Genomic DNA, 19,497 nt, shown 5'->3' on the forward strand with positions numbered 1-19,497 from the left:
AGGTAAGAATAATAATTTTGCTTCTTTATGTGTTACTGATTATTTTTGTGTGTTTGTGTTTTTTTTACAGGTTCGGTTGTTGGACTTCGGATACGAGGACTTCAATGACGGCGTTTTTTTTATTCTCAATAAAATGGTTAATGAGGGTTGTGTTTTTATTTCAATAAAAAAAATTTCTATGTGCTTGTATCTTTTTAAACTTTATTATCACCGCCTTAGTAATGGCCGCTGGCTGATTGACAACCTCCATTACTAAGGCGAGGCTTAATGTTAGCCGGTGCAGAGTCTACACTAACCCCCATTATTACCCCGGTACCCACCGCCACCAGGGGTACTGGGAAGAGCCGGGTACAAACCAGTACCCGACCAGCTGTAGTGACGGGCAGGCACCGGGGTGGCCGCAGGCTGGTAGTATTAGGCTGGGGAAGGCCAAAAACAGTGGCCCTTCCCACCCTTGTAATGCTGCCTGCTGCTGCTGTGTTGTATCTGGCTGGTTATGAAAATTGGGGGGGACCCGACATCGTTCTTTCCAATTATTTTTTAAATGACGTGGCGTCCCCCCCATTTTCATAACCAGCCAGATACAATAAAGCAGCAGCAGCCTAGCATCACCAGGGTAGGAAGGGCCACTGTATCTGGCCTTTCCCCTCCTGATAATACCAGCCTGCGGCCACCCCAGTGGCCGACCATCACTACAGATGGTCAGGTACTGGATCGTACCCGGCTCTTCCCAGCACCCCTGGTGGCGGTGGGTACCGGGGTAATAAAGGGGGTTAGTGTTAGCCTATGCACCGGCTAACACTAAGCCCTGCCTTAGCAATGGATGCTGTCAATCAGCCGGCGGCCATTACTAAGGCGGTAGTAATATAGTTTAAAAAAAACCACAAAGACATAGAAAAAATATTTTATTGAAATAAAAAAAAAAAACACAACCCTCATTAACCATTTTATTAATAAAAAAAAAAGCTGTCATCGAAGTAGTCCTGGAATCCGCCGTAGTCCAACGACCGAACCTGTAAGAAAACACACAAAAAATGATTAGTAACACATGTGTTAGGGTATGTGCACACACACTAATTACGTCCGGAATTGACGGACGTATTTCGGCCGCAAGTACCGGACCGAACACACTGCAGGGAGCCGGGCTCCTAGCATCATAGTTATGTACGACGCTAGGAGTCCCTGCCTCGCTGCCGGACAACTGTCCGGTACTGAAAACATGATTACAGTACAGGACAGTTGTCCCACAGCGAGGCAGGGACTCCTAGCGTCGTACATAAGTACGACGCTAGGAGCCCGGCTCCCTGCAGTGTGTTCGGTCCGGTACTTGCGGCCGAAATACATCCGTCACTTACGGACGTAATTAGTGTCTGTGCACATACCCTAAGGCTTAGATACAGGGCCCATGTGTGATACTGTCTGTGGGACCCTGTATCTAAGCCTACCACAAGGTAGGCTTAGATACAGGGTCCAGCAGACAGTAATCTTATACAGTATAAGATTACTGTGTGCTGGGGCCCTGTATCTAAACCTACAGTGTGGTAGGCTTAGATACAGGGCCCAGCAGACAGGATCACGCATGGGCCATGTATCTAAGCCTACCATGTGATTGGCTTAGATACAGGGCCCAGCAGACAGCATCACACAATCTGTGATCCTGTCTCATGGGCCCCCTAAGCCTGCTACATCGTAGGCTTAGGGGTTGTGCAGTCCCTAAACATTGATGGCCTATCCTCAGGATAGGCCATCAATAGCTGATGTGTCGCCCGGGACCCGCAAATCAGCTGTTTTGAAGGGGCCGCAGCACTCGTACGAGAGCTGCTTCCCCTTCATTTCACTACTCGCCCACACTGTGAATCGCCGAAACCGATTCACAGTGTGACCGGAATGAAGTGACAGGAATGAAGGGGAGCAGCTCTCGTACGAGTGCTGCGGCCCCTTCAAAACAGCTGATTGGCGGGTCCCAGGAGTCGGACCCCGCCAGTCAGGGCTATCTTACCTTCCTCTTCGGCCGCGGCGGGAGTTCTGTAGTCTCGATGCTGTGCGCGGCGGCATAGCGCTGTGACGTCATGCGCTGCGCACAGCGCCTGACGTCAGGACCTCCGCTGCGATCCGGAACCAGGAAGGTAAGTAAAGTATGTTACTATAGTAACAGGGGCCCGCGGCCCGAGTTACTATAGTAACTTTTTATTGATGTGGTGCGGGGGGCCGTGGGCCCCCCTGGCTTCGGGGCCCGGTCGCAATTGCGACCGCTGCGACCCCTATAGCTACGCCAGTGGTCCACGGGCCTCTGTCTCAGTCCTCAGCATCGCGCAGCTGAGAACTGAGTCGGCCAGCAGAGGAACGGGCCCCCTTCCCACGCGGGGCCCTTGTGCAGCTGCACCGGCTGCACATGCGGTATGTCCGCCCCTGCCTCATGCACACAAACGTATTTTTCTCCTCCCGTAAATACTGGCGTAAATACGGTTCCTTGGTCACACGTATTCGACCCGTATTGCACCCGTATTTACGGGCACGTTTTCGCTGCAAAATTGCACTGCACTAATCGGCAGCCCCTTCTCTCTATCAGTGCAGGATAAAGAGAAGGGACAGCCCTTTCCGTAGTAAAAGTAAAATAAATTCATACTTACCCGGCCGTTGTCTTGGTGACGCGTCCCTCTTTCGACATCCAGCCCGACCTCCCTGGATGACGCGGCAGTCCATGTGACCGCTGCAGCCTGTGATTGGCCTGTGATTGGCTGCAGCGGTCACATGGGCTGAAACGTCATCCCGAGAGGCCGGACTGGAGGCTGAGTTCACAAGTTGCGGATTTGTTGCAGATTTTGTTGCGGTTTTGACGCAGAACTCACCCTTTTGCATTGCAAAGTGTAAAATCTGCGTGAAATCCGCGACATGTGAACTCAGCCTTACTGCCGATCGTTTAACTCTTTCAGCACCCTGCACAGTGAATGCACTGACGTCGCCTAGCAACGCTCCCGTAATTACGGGTGCACTCACGTATTCACCCGTAATTACGGGAGCCCCATAGACTTCTATGGGCCTGCCCGTGCCGTAATTATGGCCTGAAATAGGACATGTTCTATATTTTTCAACGGCCCGGCCACCTTCCCGTAAGCAAATGGGAAGGTACCCGGGGCCAATAGAAGTCTATGGGCCCGTAATTACGGGCCGTAATTACGGCCCGTGATTACGGGCGTTTTTACGTTCGTGTGCATGGGGGTGTGCATGGGGTCTTATTCCTTTCACCAGCCCTGATTGAGTCATGAATGCCTTGGATAATTGTTCGACATGTTAAACTACTTTGTGAGTTCATTCTATGTTAGGGTATGTTCACATGACCTATTTTGGGCGCTGAACTCCTCCAAACATCGGATCATTGATTTCAATGGGAAAAATGGCGTTCCATATTACGCGGACGCTTTTAAAAACAGTGCGTAAAAAACACCCTGTAAAAAAGAAGTGCATGGAGCCGTTTTTCATTGATTCAATAGAAAAACTTCGCAAAAAACGCTAGTTGCTAAAAAACGGCTGAAAATCACTTGAAAACAGCTCCGTATTTAATCGCTTGAAAACAGCTCCGTAATTTACGTCCGTTTTTGGTTTTCCGTGTGAACATATTCAGACAAATGTATAATACGTCTGTGCAACGCGCGTGATTTTCACGCGCCTCGCACGGACCTATGTTACTCAATGGGGCCGTTCAGACTGTCCGTGATTTTCCCGCAGCGTAAAACTCACGACATGTCCTATATTTGTGCGTTTTTCGCGCATTACGCACCCATTGAAGTCAATGGGTGCGTGAAAATCACGTGCAGCACACGGAAGCACTTCCGTGTGACGCGCGTGATTCACGCAACAGCAGTAAAAACTATGAATGAAAACAGAGAAGTACCACGTGCTTAATGCATAAAAAAACGGCTGAAAATCAGAGGTTGTTTTCCCTTGAAAAGAGTTCCGTATTTTACAACCATTTTTTGTTTAGCGTGTGAACATACCCTTATAGCATATCCACAGGCAGTGGCGTAACTACCGCCGCAGCAGCAGTAGCGGCTGCTACGGGGCCCGCGGCATGAGACACGGGCCCCCACCATGGCCGGAGGCTCCGCTAGCAGCCGCTATGGCTGCTACAGCGCGACGCCACTGAACAGTACGGCAGAGCAGGGAGGTATCTCCCCGCTCTGCCATTAAACATAAGACATGTATCCCCTATCCACAGGACAGGGGATACATGTGTGATCGCTGGTAGCGATAAAGAGAACGGGGGACTGAAAGTCCCCTGAAGTTCTCCATCACAAATCTCGGACTTCCGGGGTCTGTGTCGGCAGCTCCGTAGAAATGAATGGAGCGCCGATCCCGCTTGTGCGCATGCGTGACCAGCGCTCCTTTCATTTTTATTGAGCTGCGCAGATGCCGGAAGTCAGAGGTTAGTCATGGAGAACTTCAGGGGACTTTCAGTCCCCCGTTCTCCCTATCGCTGCCAGCGATCACACATGTATCCCCTATCCTGTGGATAGGGGATACATGTCTCTTATTAGGACACACTGTAGGTCGCATTTTTTTGGGAGGGGGGACGCTGTATGGCGTTCCCTACAGGGGGGACGATGCTGTATGGCGTTCCCTACAGGGGGGGACGCTGTATGGCGTTCCCTACAGGGGGACGACGACGCTGTATGGCGTTCCCTACAGGGGGGGCTGTATGGCGTTCCCTACAGGCGGGGGCTGTATGGCGTTCCCTACAGGGGGGCTGTATGGCGTTCCCTACAGACCCCCCTTGTAGGGAACGCCATACAGACTCCCTGTAGGTAACACCATACAGTCCCCCCTGTAGATAACGCCAGACAGCCCCCCCCATAGATAACGCCATACAGTCCCCCCTCTAGATAACGCCATACAGCCCCCTCTGTAGATAACGCCATACAGCCCCCTCTGTAGATAGCGCTATACAGCCCCCCTGTAGATAGCGCCACACAGCCCCCCCTGTAGATAGCGCCGTACAGCCCCCCCCTGTAGGGAACGCCATACAGTCCCCCCCTGTAGGGAACGCCATACAGTCCCCCCCTGTAGGGAACGCCATACAGTCCCCCCCTGTAGGGAACGCCATACAGTCCCCCCCTGTAGGGAACGCCATACAGGCCCCCCTGTAGGGAACGCCATACAGGCCCCCTCTGTAGGGAACGTCATACAGTCCCCCCGAAGATAACGCCATACAGCCCCCCCCGTAGATAACGCCATACATCCCCCTCTGTAGATATCTACAAAGGGGGCTGTATGGCGTTATCTACAGGGGGCTGTATGGCGTTATCAAAAGGGGGTTTGTAAAAAAGGCACTATCTACAAGGGGGGGTGGGTTGTGTGACACCCGGGGGAGGGGGGCCCCAGTCAAAAGTTTGCTATGGGGCCCAGTCTTTCCTAGTTACGCCCCTGTCCACAGGATAAGCCATATATGTATGATAGATGCAGGTCCCAGCACATATCTCAAGAACGGGGTCACCCAACCCGCCTGTGAGGCAGCCGCTGGCATCCATTGATTTAGAAGGGAGTTACGGCTTACTCGGCTGTTTCTGCAACTCCCATAGGAAAAATTGCACCTGGCCACCGCTGTATTCATTCCGCGCCAGACATGACAGGGGTCGGGTGACCATTGATGTTCTTGAGAAAGGTGCAGGTCCCAGAATGGGGACTCACATCAATCCAACATTTATGGCATATCCCATGGATGTAAACGTGTAAGGTGGGCTCTGTTTCGCACGGTGATGTAATAGGACTCCAATTCTAGTGCACGGGGCCTCTAACTGCACCAATGTCATAGAGGTTTTATTTTTCCAACAAAAATTTGTGGCATGCTCCATAGCGTCGCTTCTAGGGGAGAATGGCTCCGCACGTACCGCACCACACATAGCCTGTACAGCAGAGCACGGAGCATCTCTCCTAATGGTGGTATATTTATCAGTATGGTAAAATGAAGTCCCCCTCCACCTTTTACTGACATAAACAACATGGTTTGAGACCTTCATATATTTGGCATAATTGAGTTGATAAAACTCCTCCTCTGAGTTTATATAAAACAAGATCATGTCCTTCGTTTCCTAAGAAATTAGAAGTCTTTTTGGTCTGGATTAGTTTAAAATAGTCCCAATAGCCGTATCACATCGGCGCAGTGTTTTGTCTTACGCTAAACACGTACGATGTTTAAGTACGCATGCGTAGTTGATACCCGCGCGCCTCTGTATCCATGACGTCATCGGAAGGCCTAGTTCTCCGTCTTCCCTGAGCAGCTGCATGCCGCGGCCGGTCAGTGCGCCCATAGCTGTTGGTCGCTTCTAATAATTCCAGTCAGGATCATTTTCTTCCATATTGCCCATATTCTTCCGCTTGCCCTGAGGCCTGTGTTTGTCGTTAGGGATCAGGGGACAACTACGCAGTAGCCTACGCTGGTTAATGCGCGTTGGCAGGACATAATCGTCGTCCATTTCGCACCCGATATAAACCGACGGGGGAGGTTGAGGCTCCCGCAAGCGCGATCTTTTGTTACCATGGTGAAGAAGAACAGCATCCCGGAGAGGTGAGTATGGCCAGTCCGCCATGACGTTACACATTGATCTGCTGATTAGCTCATCCGGCTTCAAGGCTCATGGCTTTAGATTGCCGGATATCAGGGTGATTTGTATCGGGCCAATGTAATCGGGCTATTTAGTCGACCTGTAGAACTACAGGTCTCAGCATGCACTTGTATGTGATCTGAGCTGTCAGTGTGGGGGGAGCTGGTCTCCCCACAAGGTAGGTATCTTTATCTAAAGGTAAGTATGACCTCAGTAATGGCGGTATGATGCGCTGAGAATTTGGTCAGTACGAACGATAAGCGATAATCCTGATAATCTATAATGTCCCGGTATTGATATATATCACTTTCCATATAATGGGGTGAGCTCGCTGTAAAGAGCTGCCATGTCTAGTCTCTGTTCACATTACGTTTTGCATACACTGTCTGATTTACCTGATGTATGGCAAAGGGTCCTTTTGCCGCACTTTCAGGGTGGTATTCTGTACTGAAAAAAGTATTCAGCTACACTTAGGGTATGTGCACACACACTAATTACGTCCGTAATTGACGGACGTATTTTGGCCGCAAGTCCCGGACCGTACACACTGCAGGGAGCCCTATATAGTTATATACGGTGCTAGGAGTCCCTGCCTCGCTGCCGGACAACTGTCCCGTACTGTAATCATGTTTTCAGTACGGGACAGTAGTTCCACGGAGAGGCAGGGACTCCTAGCATCGTACATAAGTATGATGCTAGGAGCCCGGCTCCCTGCAGTGTGTACGGTCCGGTACTTGCGGCCGAAATACGTCCGTCAATTGCGGACGTAATTAGTGTGTGTGTGCACATACCCTTAGGCTTCCTTCGCACATACGTTTTGTGTGGCATTTTTATTGCCCAAAAAATTCATGCGTGCATTTTTTTGTGCCATTCGTTGCAGATCGTGTGGTTCAACACATGCTTTATTTTTTTTCTGAAAAACCGTCCTAAAAACTCAACACACATTGACACTTCAAAGAGGCAAAAAAGCTATGGAGGTTTATAGGAGAAAAAGGCCTCTAAAGGGTGCAGAAGATGTCAGAGCCGGGCTCGCTGCGATCTTTGAAAAACACCACTGAGCCAGAAAAGCCATCTAATAAACGGCGGCGTGTTTGTAGGGTGATCTTATGTTTTCACATTGACGGCAAGCTTGCGTTATGCAGCAAAAAAGCAACTAAAAACGTGCCCTGCCCAGCAACACAGCGTGATCATATAGTATACAGCTTCCATTCCTGACTGTGTATTCAACTGGTGATATCTCTGGTTGTTTCACAGCAAGAACTGCAATTTAGAATCTCATCTTTCATAACCCACCAGAACCGCTGTCCTAGATGGTCCACAGCCCGAGATATGGCTATTTGAAGCGATTTCCCCCCCCCCCCCCCCCCCCCCCCCCCCCCCCCCTTCCCTCCAGCTTTAGGCCGGGTTCCCACGGGGCAGATACACTGCTTAAAAATCACGACCTAGAACCCGCAGTACTTTCCGTCCGAAAAATCGCACTACATCGTGATGCGGTTTTTCAAACTGAACATCTGCGGCGGAAGAAGGCCGTTCATACTTACACCCTCCCTCCCCTGACGTCCGCTCCGACCTCCCTGGATGACGTTGCAGGCCATGTGACACTGCAGCGGGAGGCCGGATTGCAGGAAGCAGGGTGTTCTGGGTAAGTATGATTTTTTTTAGTTTTTTTCTAGAGTCGTGATTGTTGCACTGTAAATGCTGTGATTACACCGCAAAAGTCGCAACACTTGGTTTTTTGTTGCAGGTTTTGCATCCCCATTGAATTCAGTGGGGAAAACCCGCACCGGAAAATCAACACTGCGTTTTTTTCCGCAGAGATTTTCTAAATCTCGTCCACTTTGCTGCTACCGTAAGTGGTGCGGAATCTCTGCACAAAATTCCGTTGTGGAAACTCCGCAGCGTTTAAGCTACGTGGGAACCCGGCCTAAGTCTTACTCTGTGTGAAGCAGCTTCATGCTTATAGGACAGGTCAGAGGCTGAGACGTATTTATTTCGGCTACTTATATAGCGCCAACATATTACACAGCGCTGTACAGAGGTCCTCTTTTACTGTCCCCATTGGGGCTCACAATCTAAATTCCCTATTGGTATGTTTTCGGGGTGTGGGAGGAAACCGGAGTACCCAGAGGAAACCTACGCAAACACAGGGAGAAAATACAAACTCCAGCGCTGCAAGGCAACAGTGCTAGCCACTGAGCCACCGTGCTCCACCTCAGGAGAATCGCTGCCGTTGACGCCCACTTGTCTAGTATATTCTCATTTACATAATTAGAAAAAACCTCATAACTTAATAAGTAATAAACGTTTTGGGACAGAATTTTCACTAGTATTATCGGTGTGACCACGCCTACTAGGTTAGCTAGGAGATGGGCCATTACTAAACTAGTGACAGATCCTCTTTAAAGGGGTTTTCCAGCAGATAAAAATTGATGGCCTATCCTCAGCACTGCAGCCCCATCAAATCAGCTGATCGGCGGGGGTCCCAGGAGTCTGTCCCCAACCCATCAGCTATTAATGGCCTATCCTGAGGATAGGCCATCCATTCTTATCTGCTGGAAAACCCCTTTAAGGATATGTTCACTTGGTGGATTAGCTGCAGACCTTTCACAATGGATTTAATGGTGGAAAATCTGCAGCGTATTATAGGTGAACAAATCTCATCCAGACGCTGCGGAAAAAGTTCAGCTGGGAAAATTGCATCATTTAGTGCGTTTTTTTTACCCATGGCAAATGTTGCCGTTTTTGCAGCAATGCCGCCACAAAAAAAAATTGTATCAGAAGAAAAAAACAACTTTTGATCAAATTTAATAAAAAAAACAAAAAACGTCTAGTTATGCCCTGACCATAGTGACGCGTCACTGTGTTCTTCGTGCTGTCCGACATTCTGGAATGACGTTTCATCCCATGTGACTTCTGCAGACAATAACAGGCAGAAGCTGCACAGCGTCACCCTGGGAGGCCCGGCTGCACAGAAAACAGGACGCGTCGCTATGGCAATAGCCGTGGATAAGTATAGACTTTTTTTTTTTTTTTTTTTCCACAGCGGAGATTCCACCGGAAAATCTCACCACAATTTGATGCGTTTTTTCAGCCGGTATTTGCTGCAGGCTGTAGATACGCATTGTATACGCCCTGTTTGAACATACCCTAAAAAAAAATTCGGGGAGTTTTTCTTTATAGTTTCCTCCGTTTGTAACGTACTTGAGCTAAATAGTAATGCCTTTACATTTTCTCGGATCTCATCCACTCTGCTTCTAATGTATTAGGCCTGATTCATACAAACGTGTTAAACGTCCGTGGGACGCCAATGAAACAGCGGCCGTCCCACGGACCTATGTAATTCAATGTGGCCGTTCACACAGCCATTATTTCAACGGACCGTGTGAAGGCTCCGTGCGAAAATAGGACATGTCTTATCTTTTCACGCATCCCTCCATAGACTCTCAACTATGGTGGATGCGTGAAATTGCGTCCCGCAGCGCTGAGCACGGATGCACCTCGGATGTAAAAACACTGCCGTTTTTCACGTCCGAGTTGCACAGCGTTCGTGTGAATCAGGCCTTATGCTGCAGGTTTTACTCAATTAAATACGTTGCGGAAAAATCTGCAGTATTTACGCAACGTGTGAACTTAAATTGATCAGTGGTTCTATACCATAAATGGTTAATTCACCCTGTGGTAACAATAATTTCACTGGAATACGGTTTCCATTAATACTAATAAATAACTTTTATTGAATATACTTTAAAAGAAACCAAAGTTGTGACTTAAAATAGTAGATATTTAGTTAATTAATTCAGGTCCCAAGTAATTGGGATATGCTCGTATTCACGATTCCCACATTGGTGGGTAAGTCAGACAAAGTAGCTGTGTAGAGGTAAAGTTAATGCAGAGAATATAAAACCTCTATCTTTTTTTAGGCAGTCTGATGTTATGCAGGTAATGATTATATGATAACTTATCTTACCAGCCCCCCCCCCCCCACCACCACCATTTAGTTAATCTATACTGTTAGGGTATTGTTCACACGATAAACAAAAAATGGCTGTAAAATACGGAGCTTTTTTCAAGGGGAAACTGCCTCTGATTTTGCGCCGTTCTCTAAACAGCAAGCGTTTTTTGATGCGTTTTTTACGGCAGTTTTTGGAGCTGTTTTTCTATTAAGACCATGAAAAACTGCTCAAGAAGTGACATGCACTTCTTTTTACGGGACGTTTTTTACGCGCTGTTTTTACAAACGGCCGCATAAAAAAACGCCCTGTGGGAAAACAAGACGCGGTTTTTCCCATTGAAATAAATCGGCAGATGTTTGGAGGTGTTGAGCCCCCGTATTTTCAGCGGTTTTTAGGGCGCTTACGGCCCGAAAAAAGGCTGAAAATAAGCCGTGGGAGCAGGTATCGCTATAGAAGATAATGGATTCCTACTATCCCTTGAAAAATGCCCTAATCCAGGCTGAAGGGATAGTAGGAGTCGATTATCTTCTATAGTGATCCCTAGGCTACATTCACACGAGCATGACCGATTTCCTCACATAAAAATAAGCGCGTAAATCTAGTCCGTCTGCATTGCGTTATTGCATCTGTGCTTTGTGTTTTTCACGCACTCGCAAAGCACATTTTTATTTTATTTTTAAACAGAATTGATGTGTAAATCTCGCACAGCACACAGATGTGCATCCGTGTGCGGTGCGTGGTTTTCACGCACCCACTGACTTCAATGGGCGCGTAGGTGCGTGAAAACGAACCAATATAGGACATGCAGGGAGTTTCACGCAGCGGACTCTCGCTGCGTGAAAACTTCTGCATGTGTGAACGGCCCCGTTGAAACCAATGGGTCCGTGTGCTGTGCGTGATTTCTATGCACCGCACACAGACGAGATTTGAATGAGCCCTTATGTTATGAGACTGGCTGCAAATGCTAACAGTACCGATTAACTGAATGGTGGGGGAGGGGCTGGTAAGATAAGTTATCACATAATCATTACCTTCATAACATCAGACTGCCTAAAAAAGATAGAGGTTTAATATTCTCTGTTTAATAAGCATGCATTAAATGACTCTACACAGCTACTTTTTTCTGACTTACCCACCAATGTGGGAATCATGAATACGAGCATATCCCACTTACTTGGGACCTGAATTAATTAACGAAATATCTACTATTTTAAGTCACAACTTTTTTATTTATTTGTATATTCAATAAAAGTTATTTATTAGTGTTAATCGAAACCCTATTCGGCGTGTTTTACTTTTTGACCAAGTGGGTGTTGTACAGAGGAGTGTATGACGGTGACCAATCAGCGTCATGCACTTCTCTACCATTCATTTACACAGCACTAGCGATATAGTTATATCGTTATGTGCAGCCACATACACATACACTAATATTACTGCAGTGTCCTGATAATGAATACACATCACTACCAGCCTGGACGTCATGTGTACTCAGAATCCTGACACTTCTCTGATTTACAGCATAGCAGGCGTAGTCTCGCGGGATTACGCTGTAAGCTGTCATTTACAGCGAGATCTCGCTGTGCTGTGCTGTAGTCTCACAGAGATGCTACAGAAGTGGTCAGGATTCTGAATACACATTCCGTCCTGGCTGGAGGTAATGTATATTCATTGTCAGGACATAGCAGTAATGTTATAGTGTGTTTATGTGGCTACACATAACGATATAGCTATATCGCTATCTGCAGTGTAAATGAATGGAGAGAAGTGTATGACGCTGATTGGTCACTGATTGGTCAGCGTCATACACTCCTCTGTACAACGCCCACTTGGTCATATAGAAAAAAATACGCCCAGTTGTCCATTAATAAACTCATTAGCATAAAGTTAATATAGGTCATAACTGCGTCAAAAATCGTTTTTCTAAATAAAAAAAACCCTGCAGTAATCTACATACAGCGCCGATCACATCATGTACAATATAGGCCACTTATAATGTGGTGACAGAGCCTCTTTAAGTTCAGTGGCACCCCACAAGGAAATGTATTCTACACGGTATACGTTTCTTTAACGTAGGAGCCTGTGGGTGATGTATGGCGTGCAGTTGCTCCGGTTGATAGTTTACGTTCGGCGCACATGAACGCAAAGGCAAATCGTGATGTGAACAGTCCTAGTTGCCGTCTGTGGTCTATCTGTATATTTCTTGCTGAAAATGGGAATGGATCACAGAAAAGTAGAGAAACCTTTCTTCTGCTGGGATCTGTGCCCATTTTTTTAGGTGGGTAATACGGATGGTTCTAAGGACCATGGGCCACAAATGCAGCTGTGTGAGGCCCCATGTACATGTCTATTATAGGAAACGACTGTAGTTCAATATGCCTCTGATTTTACATTGAAGCATGTGCAGGTTTTTTTACTCATTGATTCCATGGCTGTTTTCTTCCAAAAACAGTGCTACGCTTGTCCGCAGGTTGTGTATGGTATTGCAACTTTGCCCTATTCACTTGAACAGAAATGAGCTGCAATACCAGACACAACCCATGGTGTGGCGGTGTTTCTAGAAGAAAGTAGCCATGTTTATCTAATCCTGTACAACCCCTTGAAAAAAATGACCATGTCCAATAGTCTGACCGAATGATCAGATTATTGCTCACCACAGACACGGATTATCAGTATTTGTTTATTATCGATTGTATTAGCCAAATTATCTCAGCGTCTATGGCCGGTTTGATTTACTGCTCAGGAAGTAATAAAACGCTATTCCCCAGTTTGACTACTTGATGCTCTGCAGATCCATGTGTAACCATTGTAGACTGTGTCAAATATTAAGGATTTTAAATTGACCCGGTGATTTCCCCATATGTTGACCTATGTGTAAGTGTATGATGAATGCAGACACTTGCAATATAGTGATACCGATCAGGGGAAGAAGCGGATACCAACTGTATGTTACTTACTGATTGTTGACCAGTCTCGTGAAGGTATGTAAATCATACGTGGAAATGGGTGTTAGGTAAGTTTACACGTTTCTAAGCTCTGACGCAAATGGCTTATGTGCCCTGAACCGATGATATCCAGCATGACCGGCATCCGATGTGATGTATACTTCCACTTTTATGGGCCTCTAGTTCCATTTTTGCAGTTTTGCATTTTCTTCAAGGAAGTTAACACTATGTGGTTTTTGTTTTACAAACATGATGTATGCTGGCACGGTTGTCCACTACAAGTGTTCTAGTTGGATAGAACGTTGCCATTTGTAGTTTGTTCTGTGGTAATGAATCGCGTTGTAGGATGTCCGCGAGCAGTGAAGGCCAAAGATGGATGGCAAGTTTGTTTTAAGATCTTTACGGAGATTAATCAAAACTAGTGCAAAGGTAAAGTAGAGGTGTGCAGACACTTTCCTAAAAAGCCGCAATCTGATTGGTTGATATCGGTAAATCCTGCGCACTAATTATGATCAATCTCCCACGTGGTTTCATTTGCCTGTTCATCATTTTTGTGTAGAATATAGAATATGATTTGGGGTTTCCGTAAAGGGTAAGAAGGGTATTTTGGCAGACACTTGATGAAACGTCTCCAGCGTTCACTACGGCCAAAAACCAACAGCCGTTGCACCGTCATGTTCACACTTACGTGTGTAATATTAAACTTTTGTAGTGGATTCTCTTGCCCACTTGATTCATCTTTGCCATGATATTATCAATGTATAAGATAATGCTGAGTCCAGGGGCCAAGCAGTCAAATTGAGGAGCCATCATTATGGGAACACAGGTCTGTGGACATTAGTGGAAATTATTTAAAGGGGGTTCTAAACGTAAATTATAATATACCCCCCTATATCTTTATATATTTTGAAAATAGATACCTGGCACATTGTAAAATTGCCACCCAGCACTTTGCACTCATGAGTGCCATCATTCAGCCTTGCGTCAAAGCGTAACATTTTTTTTAAATATGCATGTTTGGGGCTAAGTCTGAGCCGAAGACGTACAACACCTCCTACATTCTGAAGAGACCAAAATCTCAGCGATCCAGGTGCCAGTAAACATTTGAGGGTTGGAGAGGGTGATTAAATGTGCAATGGCTTATGTTCACACCCCTTTAGTAGAATGCAAAAAGACTCCAGCCCCCCCCCCCCCCCTCAATGTGACAATCCGTGGTAACACATCCTCTCTGCTGTCCCCATCCCTTAGGTCGTGTTCACATGTCTGCGATACGGCAAAAAAAGCTTTATTTGACAGTGTGACGCGAACACAGCTAGACATAGGACCAAGAAGTAAAACTTTTCATCCTGACCCCCCAAATATTGCCGTTATTTGAAAGTTAGGATTCTGTGTTCACATGTTGTAATCAAATCGAGTTTTATGCTGCGGTTTTTGTAAAATTGGGGCGAAAGAGCGCCGCTTAGCCACGACTGCCAAAATCGCAGCAAAGAATGCAATGTGACCACCAGGTGTGAACACCGCCTCATGTATCCCTTATGTGGCAATCTTAGTCATGCCGTATTACCATGGTGGTCTACTCCGTGTTGTCTGGACCTGTATCTAGTCCAAAAAAGCTCCAGGAAGGCTTCATTGCAGCGTGTTATGCTGAGACTATTTTGATGGTTTCCACTGATTATTGGCCACAGGATTCTGTTCAAATGAGAGATTTTGCTCTGCCGTCCCGGGTTTTATTGGCCTGTAGTCGGCCATCGTTTGTAATTTTATAGTACTTTATGCCAGTGTGGGATTTTCTTTCCCCCTCCTCTTTCCTACTCCATCTGACTGATCTCTCATCCATCTGTTGGCCATTTAAAAAAATAAATAAAAATAAATATATATATTATAAAATATATGGCCACCTTTTCAGCAAAAATGTTTAAAGATAGTTTTTCCTCTTCAGACATTTATGGCATATCCAAGGCGCTTAGACTTCACTACAAATGTGTGGCCACTGCTCCCATGTGTCTGCGGCTTTGTCTTGCCAATCGGGGTCCCTCTCTCTCTCTAGACAGATGAGGGACCCGGTGGTAGGACCGAAAACACCCATCGGCCACTTTTGGTAGATCCTGTGGATATTGATTAGGCACATTTGCGCTTACAGGAGAACCCCAACGTATGTCTTATCATTGAAGACTTCTGTGAACTAAACCGTGTCATTTATCTGTATAGTTTTAAATAAAATGCTTATAAACGACACTTGTGTTTGTTTTTGTATGTTTTATGTTCACATCGGGCCTCATTTATCAAAACTGTAAAAGTAAAGTTAGCCTTGTTACCTATAGCAGCCAATGAGAGATCGGCTTTTATTTCTTACAGTGCTCTTGAAAAAGGAAAACTTCACTGTGATTGGATGCTAGGGGTAACAAGGCCAGTTTTTCACTTAGGCAGTTTTGATAAATGAGGCCCAATGTTATTTTTAAACTCCTGTCTTAAAATGCTCCAGTAAGATTATTATTATAATATAGGTATTTAAGCTCAGATTCCATTGATGACACCCCCAACTGATCGCTGAATCAGCTTCTACATCATTTTCCTTGGGTTCATGTCGGCGGACTTGGGCCAAAAACTTTAAAAAGATTGATCATAACATTTAAAATCGCTGATGGGTGAATGAATAACATTTGATAATCTCGTTGCAATGGCGCCTATCGAGGGGTGGGATATGTTAGATGGCAAGTAAACAATCGGTTCTTAAAGTTGATGCGTGGGAAGCAGGAAAAATGGGCAAGTGTAAGGATCTCAGCAACTTTGACAAGGGCCAAATTGTGATGGCTAGACGACTGGGTCAGAGCATCCCAAAATAGGTCTTGTGGCGTGTTCCCGTTATGCAGTGGTTAGTACCTGCCGATAGTGTTCCAAGGAAGGACAAGAGGTGGACCAGCAACAGCAGGGTCATGCTAGCCCATAGCTCATTGATGCACATGGGGAGTGAATGTTAGCCCAGTACAGTCCTGAGGAAGAGCTACTGTAGCACACACATTTCTGGAAAAATTACGGTTGGCTATGGTAGAAAGGTGTCCGAACACACAGAGCATCTCAGCTTGCATGGTTTGGCGCTGTGTAGCCACAGACCGGGCAGATTGCCATGCTAAACCCTGTCCACTGTCGAAAGTGCCTACAATGGGCATGTACGCATCAGAGCTGGACCATGGAGCAATGAAAAAGGGGCGTGGTCTGATGAATCCCTTTTTCAATCACATCATGTGGACGGCCGGGTTCATCTGCGTCGTTTACCTGGTGAAGAGATGGCACCAGGTTGCATTATGGGAAGAGAAGCCGGCGGAGGCAGTGTGAACTAGGCAACGTTCTGCTGGGAAACCTTGGGTCCTGGCATTCATGTGGATGTGACATGTACTACCTACATAAACATTGTTATAGACCAGGTACAGCCCTTCATGACGACTGTATTTCCTAATAGCAGTGGCCTCTTTCAGCAGAATAATGTACCCTGCCACACTGCAAAAATTGTTCAGGAATGGTTTTAGGAACATGAAAAAGAGTTCAAGATGTTGACTTCAGATCTCAATTCGAAAAACAAGTCTGACCCATAGAAGCTGAACCTCACAACTTTTAGGACTTAAAGGATCTTCTGCTAACGTCTTGGTGTCAGAAACCACAGGACACCTTCACAGGTCTTGACACATCAGAGCTATTTTAGTGGCATAAGGGGGACCTACACAACTAATGTTATGGCGGGGCATGTCTTTAGAGAAGCTGACGAGCTGAAGTACAAGCCTCTTCTGAGGTGTTTTATTTGTTACGAATGCCTAGAAAACCAGGTTTGCAGCTCTCTCCCTGATGGTTTTCAGCAAATTGTTCGGAGTGTGCAGCACAGATGTCTGTACAAAATCTCAGAAAGAAATTAAAAGTAATAAACGAGATTGCAAAGTGAAATCTTACAGCAATCCCTGTAGGTACAATTTAAGGTCTCATGTACATGACCGTAGTGGCGTGCACGTGCCGTGATATGCGGCTCGGATGGCCGCGGAGTGTCACCCGCGGCTGCCCTCAAATCACGGGCCATGCAAATTGCAGTGTGCATTCATTTCAATGAGCCTGGACCGCAAAATGTGGCCGTAATAAGACCTGTCCAGGCTCCCGGGTAATGCACGGACCGCGGAAACCACAGTCGTGTGCATGGGCCCATTGGAATGAATGGGGCTGCAATTCACCCGCAGAATTGCGGCCGCAAAAATACGTTCATGTGCATGGGGCCCATTCAAGGGGTTTTCAAGTTTGTGGGGTTTTTTATTCGTAGAACTTAAATCACTATAGAACTGAGAAGTTCTACAACTTTCGAGGAACATGTATTAAGACAGTTCCAGTCTTAATAAAAAAAACGCATTCTCTGCCTCCCATTGATGTCAATAGGAGGTCAGATGCGTAAACGCCCGAAGTTAGGGCATGTCCCTTCTTTTTTAAATCAATGGGAGGCATTTTGGGCCAGTTTTGCGGCGCGTTTTCCGCGTAAAAAAGCTCGTCAAAGAACTCTGTGTGAACCCAGCCTTACACTTCTCAGCTAAGAGCAGGGCTTGGGATGTACAGATTTGTTTCTGCGTCAGCAATCAAATATCTTGAAAATGGTGAATTAATACAAAGTATATTATAAAGTTTTACAGCTGTTCGTTTATACAGTGATGAAGCTTTATACCCCATTCACACATCACATTAAAATTTGATGTGTTTTTCGCTGCAGGTATCCGAGGCTTACCCTTGGAATACTGCCGCGGGTGTGCAGTAGATCCGCACAAGGAAATAGCCCCATTGTCCTTTTTAATTAGACTAATTCTTAGCAATTCCATTTGGAATCCGTGGAGTGAGTAAATCATTGAGCGAAATCTGTAGCTATACCTGCAACGAACAAAATCTGCATGTAACACATGCAGATATGTAGGCGTTCCACAGTGTAATATTTACGCTGTGTGTGAATCCAGTCTTATAGCTGCCAAAGCAAGGTCTGTGTAAGTCCCGTGTATTCGTTCTGGAGCACCGCATGAATCGGTTAAAATTTTCTCATGCAACTCACACTTGTAATAGCAAATGGGGTTGTCCAAATCAGTAAAAAAAAGTCCACGTTAAAGGAGTTTTCCCATAATCAATGTCCATCACCTATCCACAGGGTAGGTGATAAATGTTTGTTCGGTCGGGATCCAACCACTGGGACCCCCACCTATCCCGAGAACAGATTTACCTTGCCGTGCCTATGAGCCCCATATAAATGGTGTGGGAGTGCGCATGCTCTGTTCATTTTTAAGAGGCTGTTGAGCGCTATATTTGGCTTACCCATAGAAATGCATGCACAGTACCACTCCATTCGTATGGGGCTCACAGCGTGGTAAGCCCATTCTCTGGATCAGTGGTCGGACCCCCACCGATCAGATATTTATCACCTATTCTGTGATTAATATTGATTACGGTAAAACCCCTTTAAAGGGCTGCTTCGGCCTTTTTATATTGATGGCCTTTCCTTAGGATAGCAAACAATATAAGACTGGTGGGGTTGTCAGACTTGGTGGGCAGCCCCACCAATAAGCTGATTGGTGGGGTTTCCGGGATTTGGACCCCCACTGATCTGATTTTGGTTTATCCTAAAGATAGGGCATCAACAAAAAAATACCCGGAGAACCCCTTTAATAAAAAGGAAGCTACATTTTATTAAAAACTTGTCTCTAACATAAATAATTGGCTTTGTAACCCTCTCCGTTGTCCTAAATGGAGCGGCTGCTGGTCTTCCCAGCCAAATTAATTTTTTCAGTCCCAGACACATCTAGTCTTTGCTGTCTGCATCCTTACACATCTTCAATGGAATAGTAGAGAATAATAATCTAATGGCGACCAATATTCATTTGTACAGATAGTCTACAGTTCCCGGGTCGAGATACTTTGCCTATGTGGATTTGTACTGATATATTTACAGCTTGCTAAAATACATAAAAGGGAAATTGTAATCCGTTTATTTTA

General features: G+C 46.2%; 1 protein-coding gene across 2 annotated transcripts in view; it reads left to right on the forward strand.

Moving 5' to 3' along the window:
• The first annotated feature begins 6,225 nt into the window (after positions 1 to 6,225).
• LOC142664197 (uncharacterized) overlaps positions 6,226 to 19,497 on the forward strand; it is a 32,287-nt gene continuing 19,015 nt past the window's right edge. For both annotated transcript variants that reach the window (XM_075843240.1, XM_075843241.1), the window contains exon 1: positions 6,226 to 6,562. In XM_075843240.1, the coding sequence (XP_075699355.1) occupies positions 6,534 to 6,562 (29 nt within the window). In that variant the 5' untranslated portion in view covers positions 6,226 to 6,533. The remainder of the gene's footprint in view (positions 6,563 to 19,497) is intronic.

Source organism: Rhinoderma darwinii, chromosome 11, assembly GCF_050947455.1.
Source record: "Rhinoderma darwinii isolate aRhiDar2 chromosome 11, aRhiDar2.hap1, whole genome shotgun sequence".
Lineage (NCBI taxonomy): Eukaryota > Metazoa > Chordata > Amphibia > Anura > Rhinodermatidae > Rhinoderma > Rhinoderma darwinii.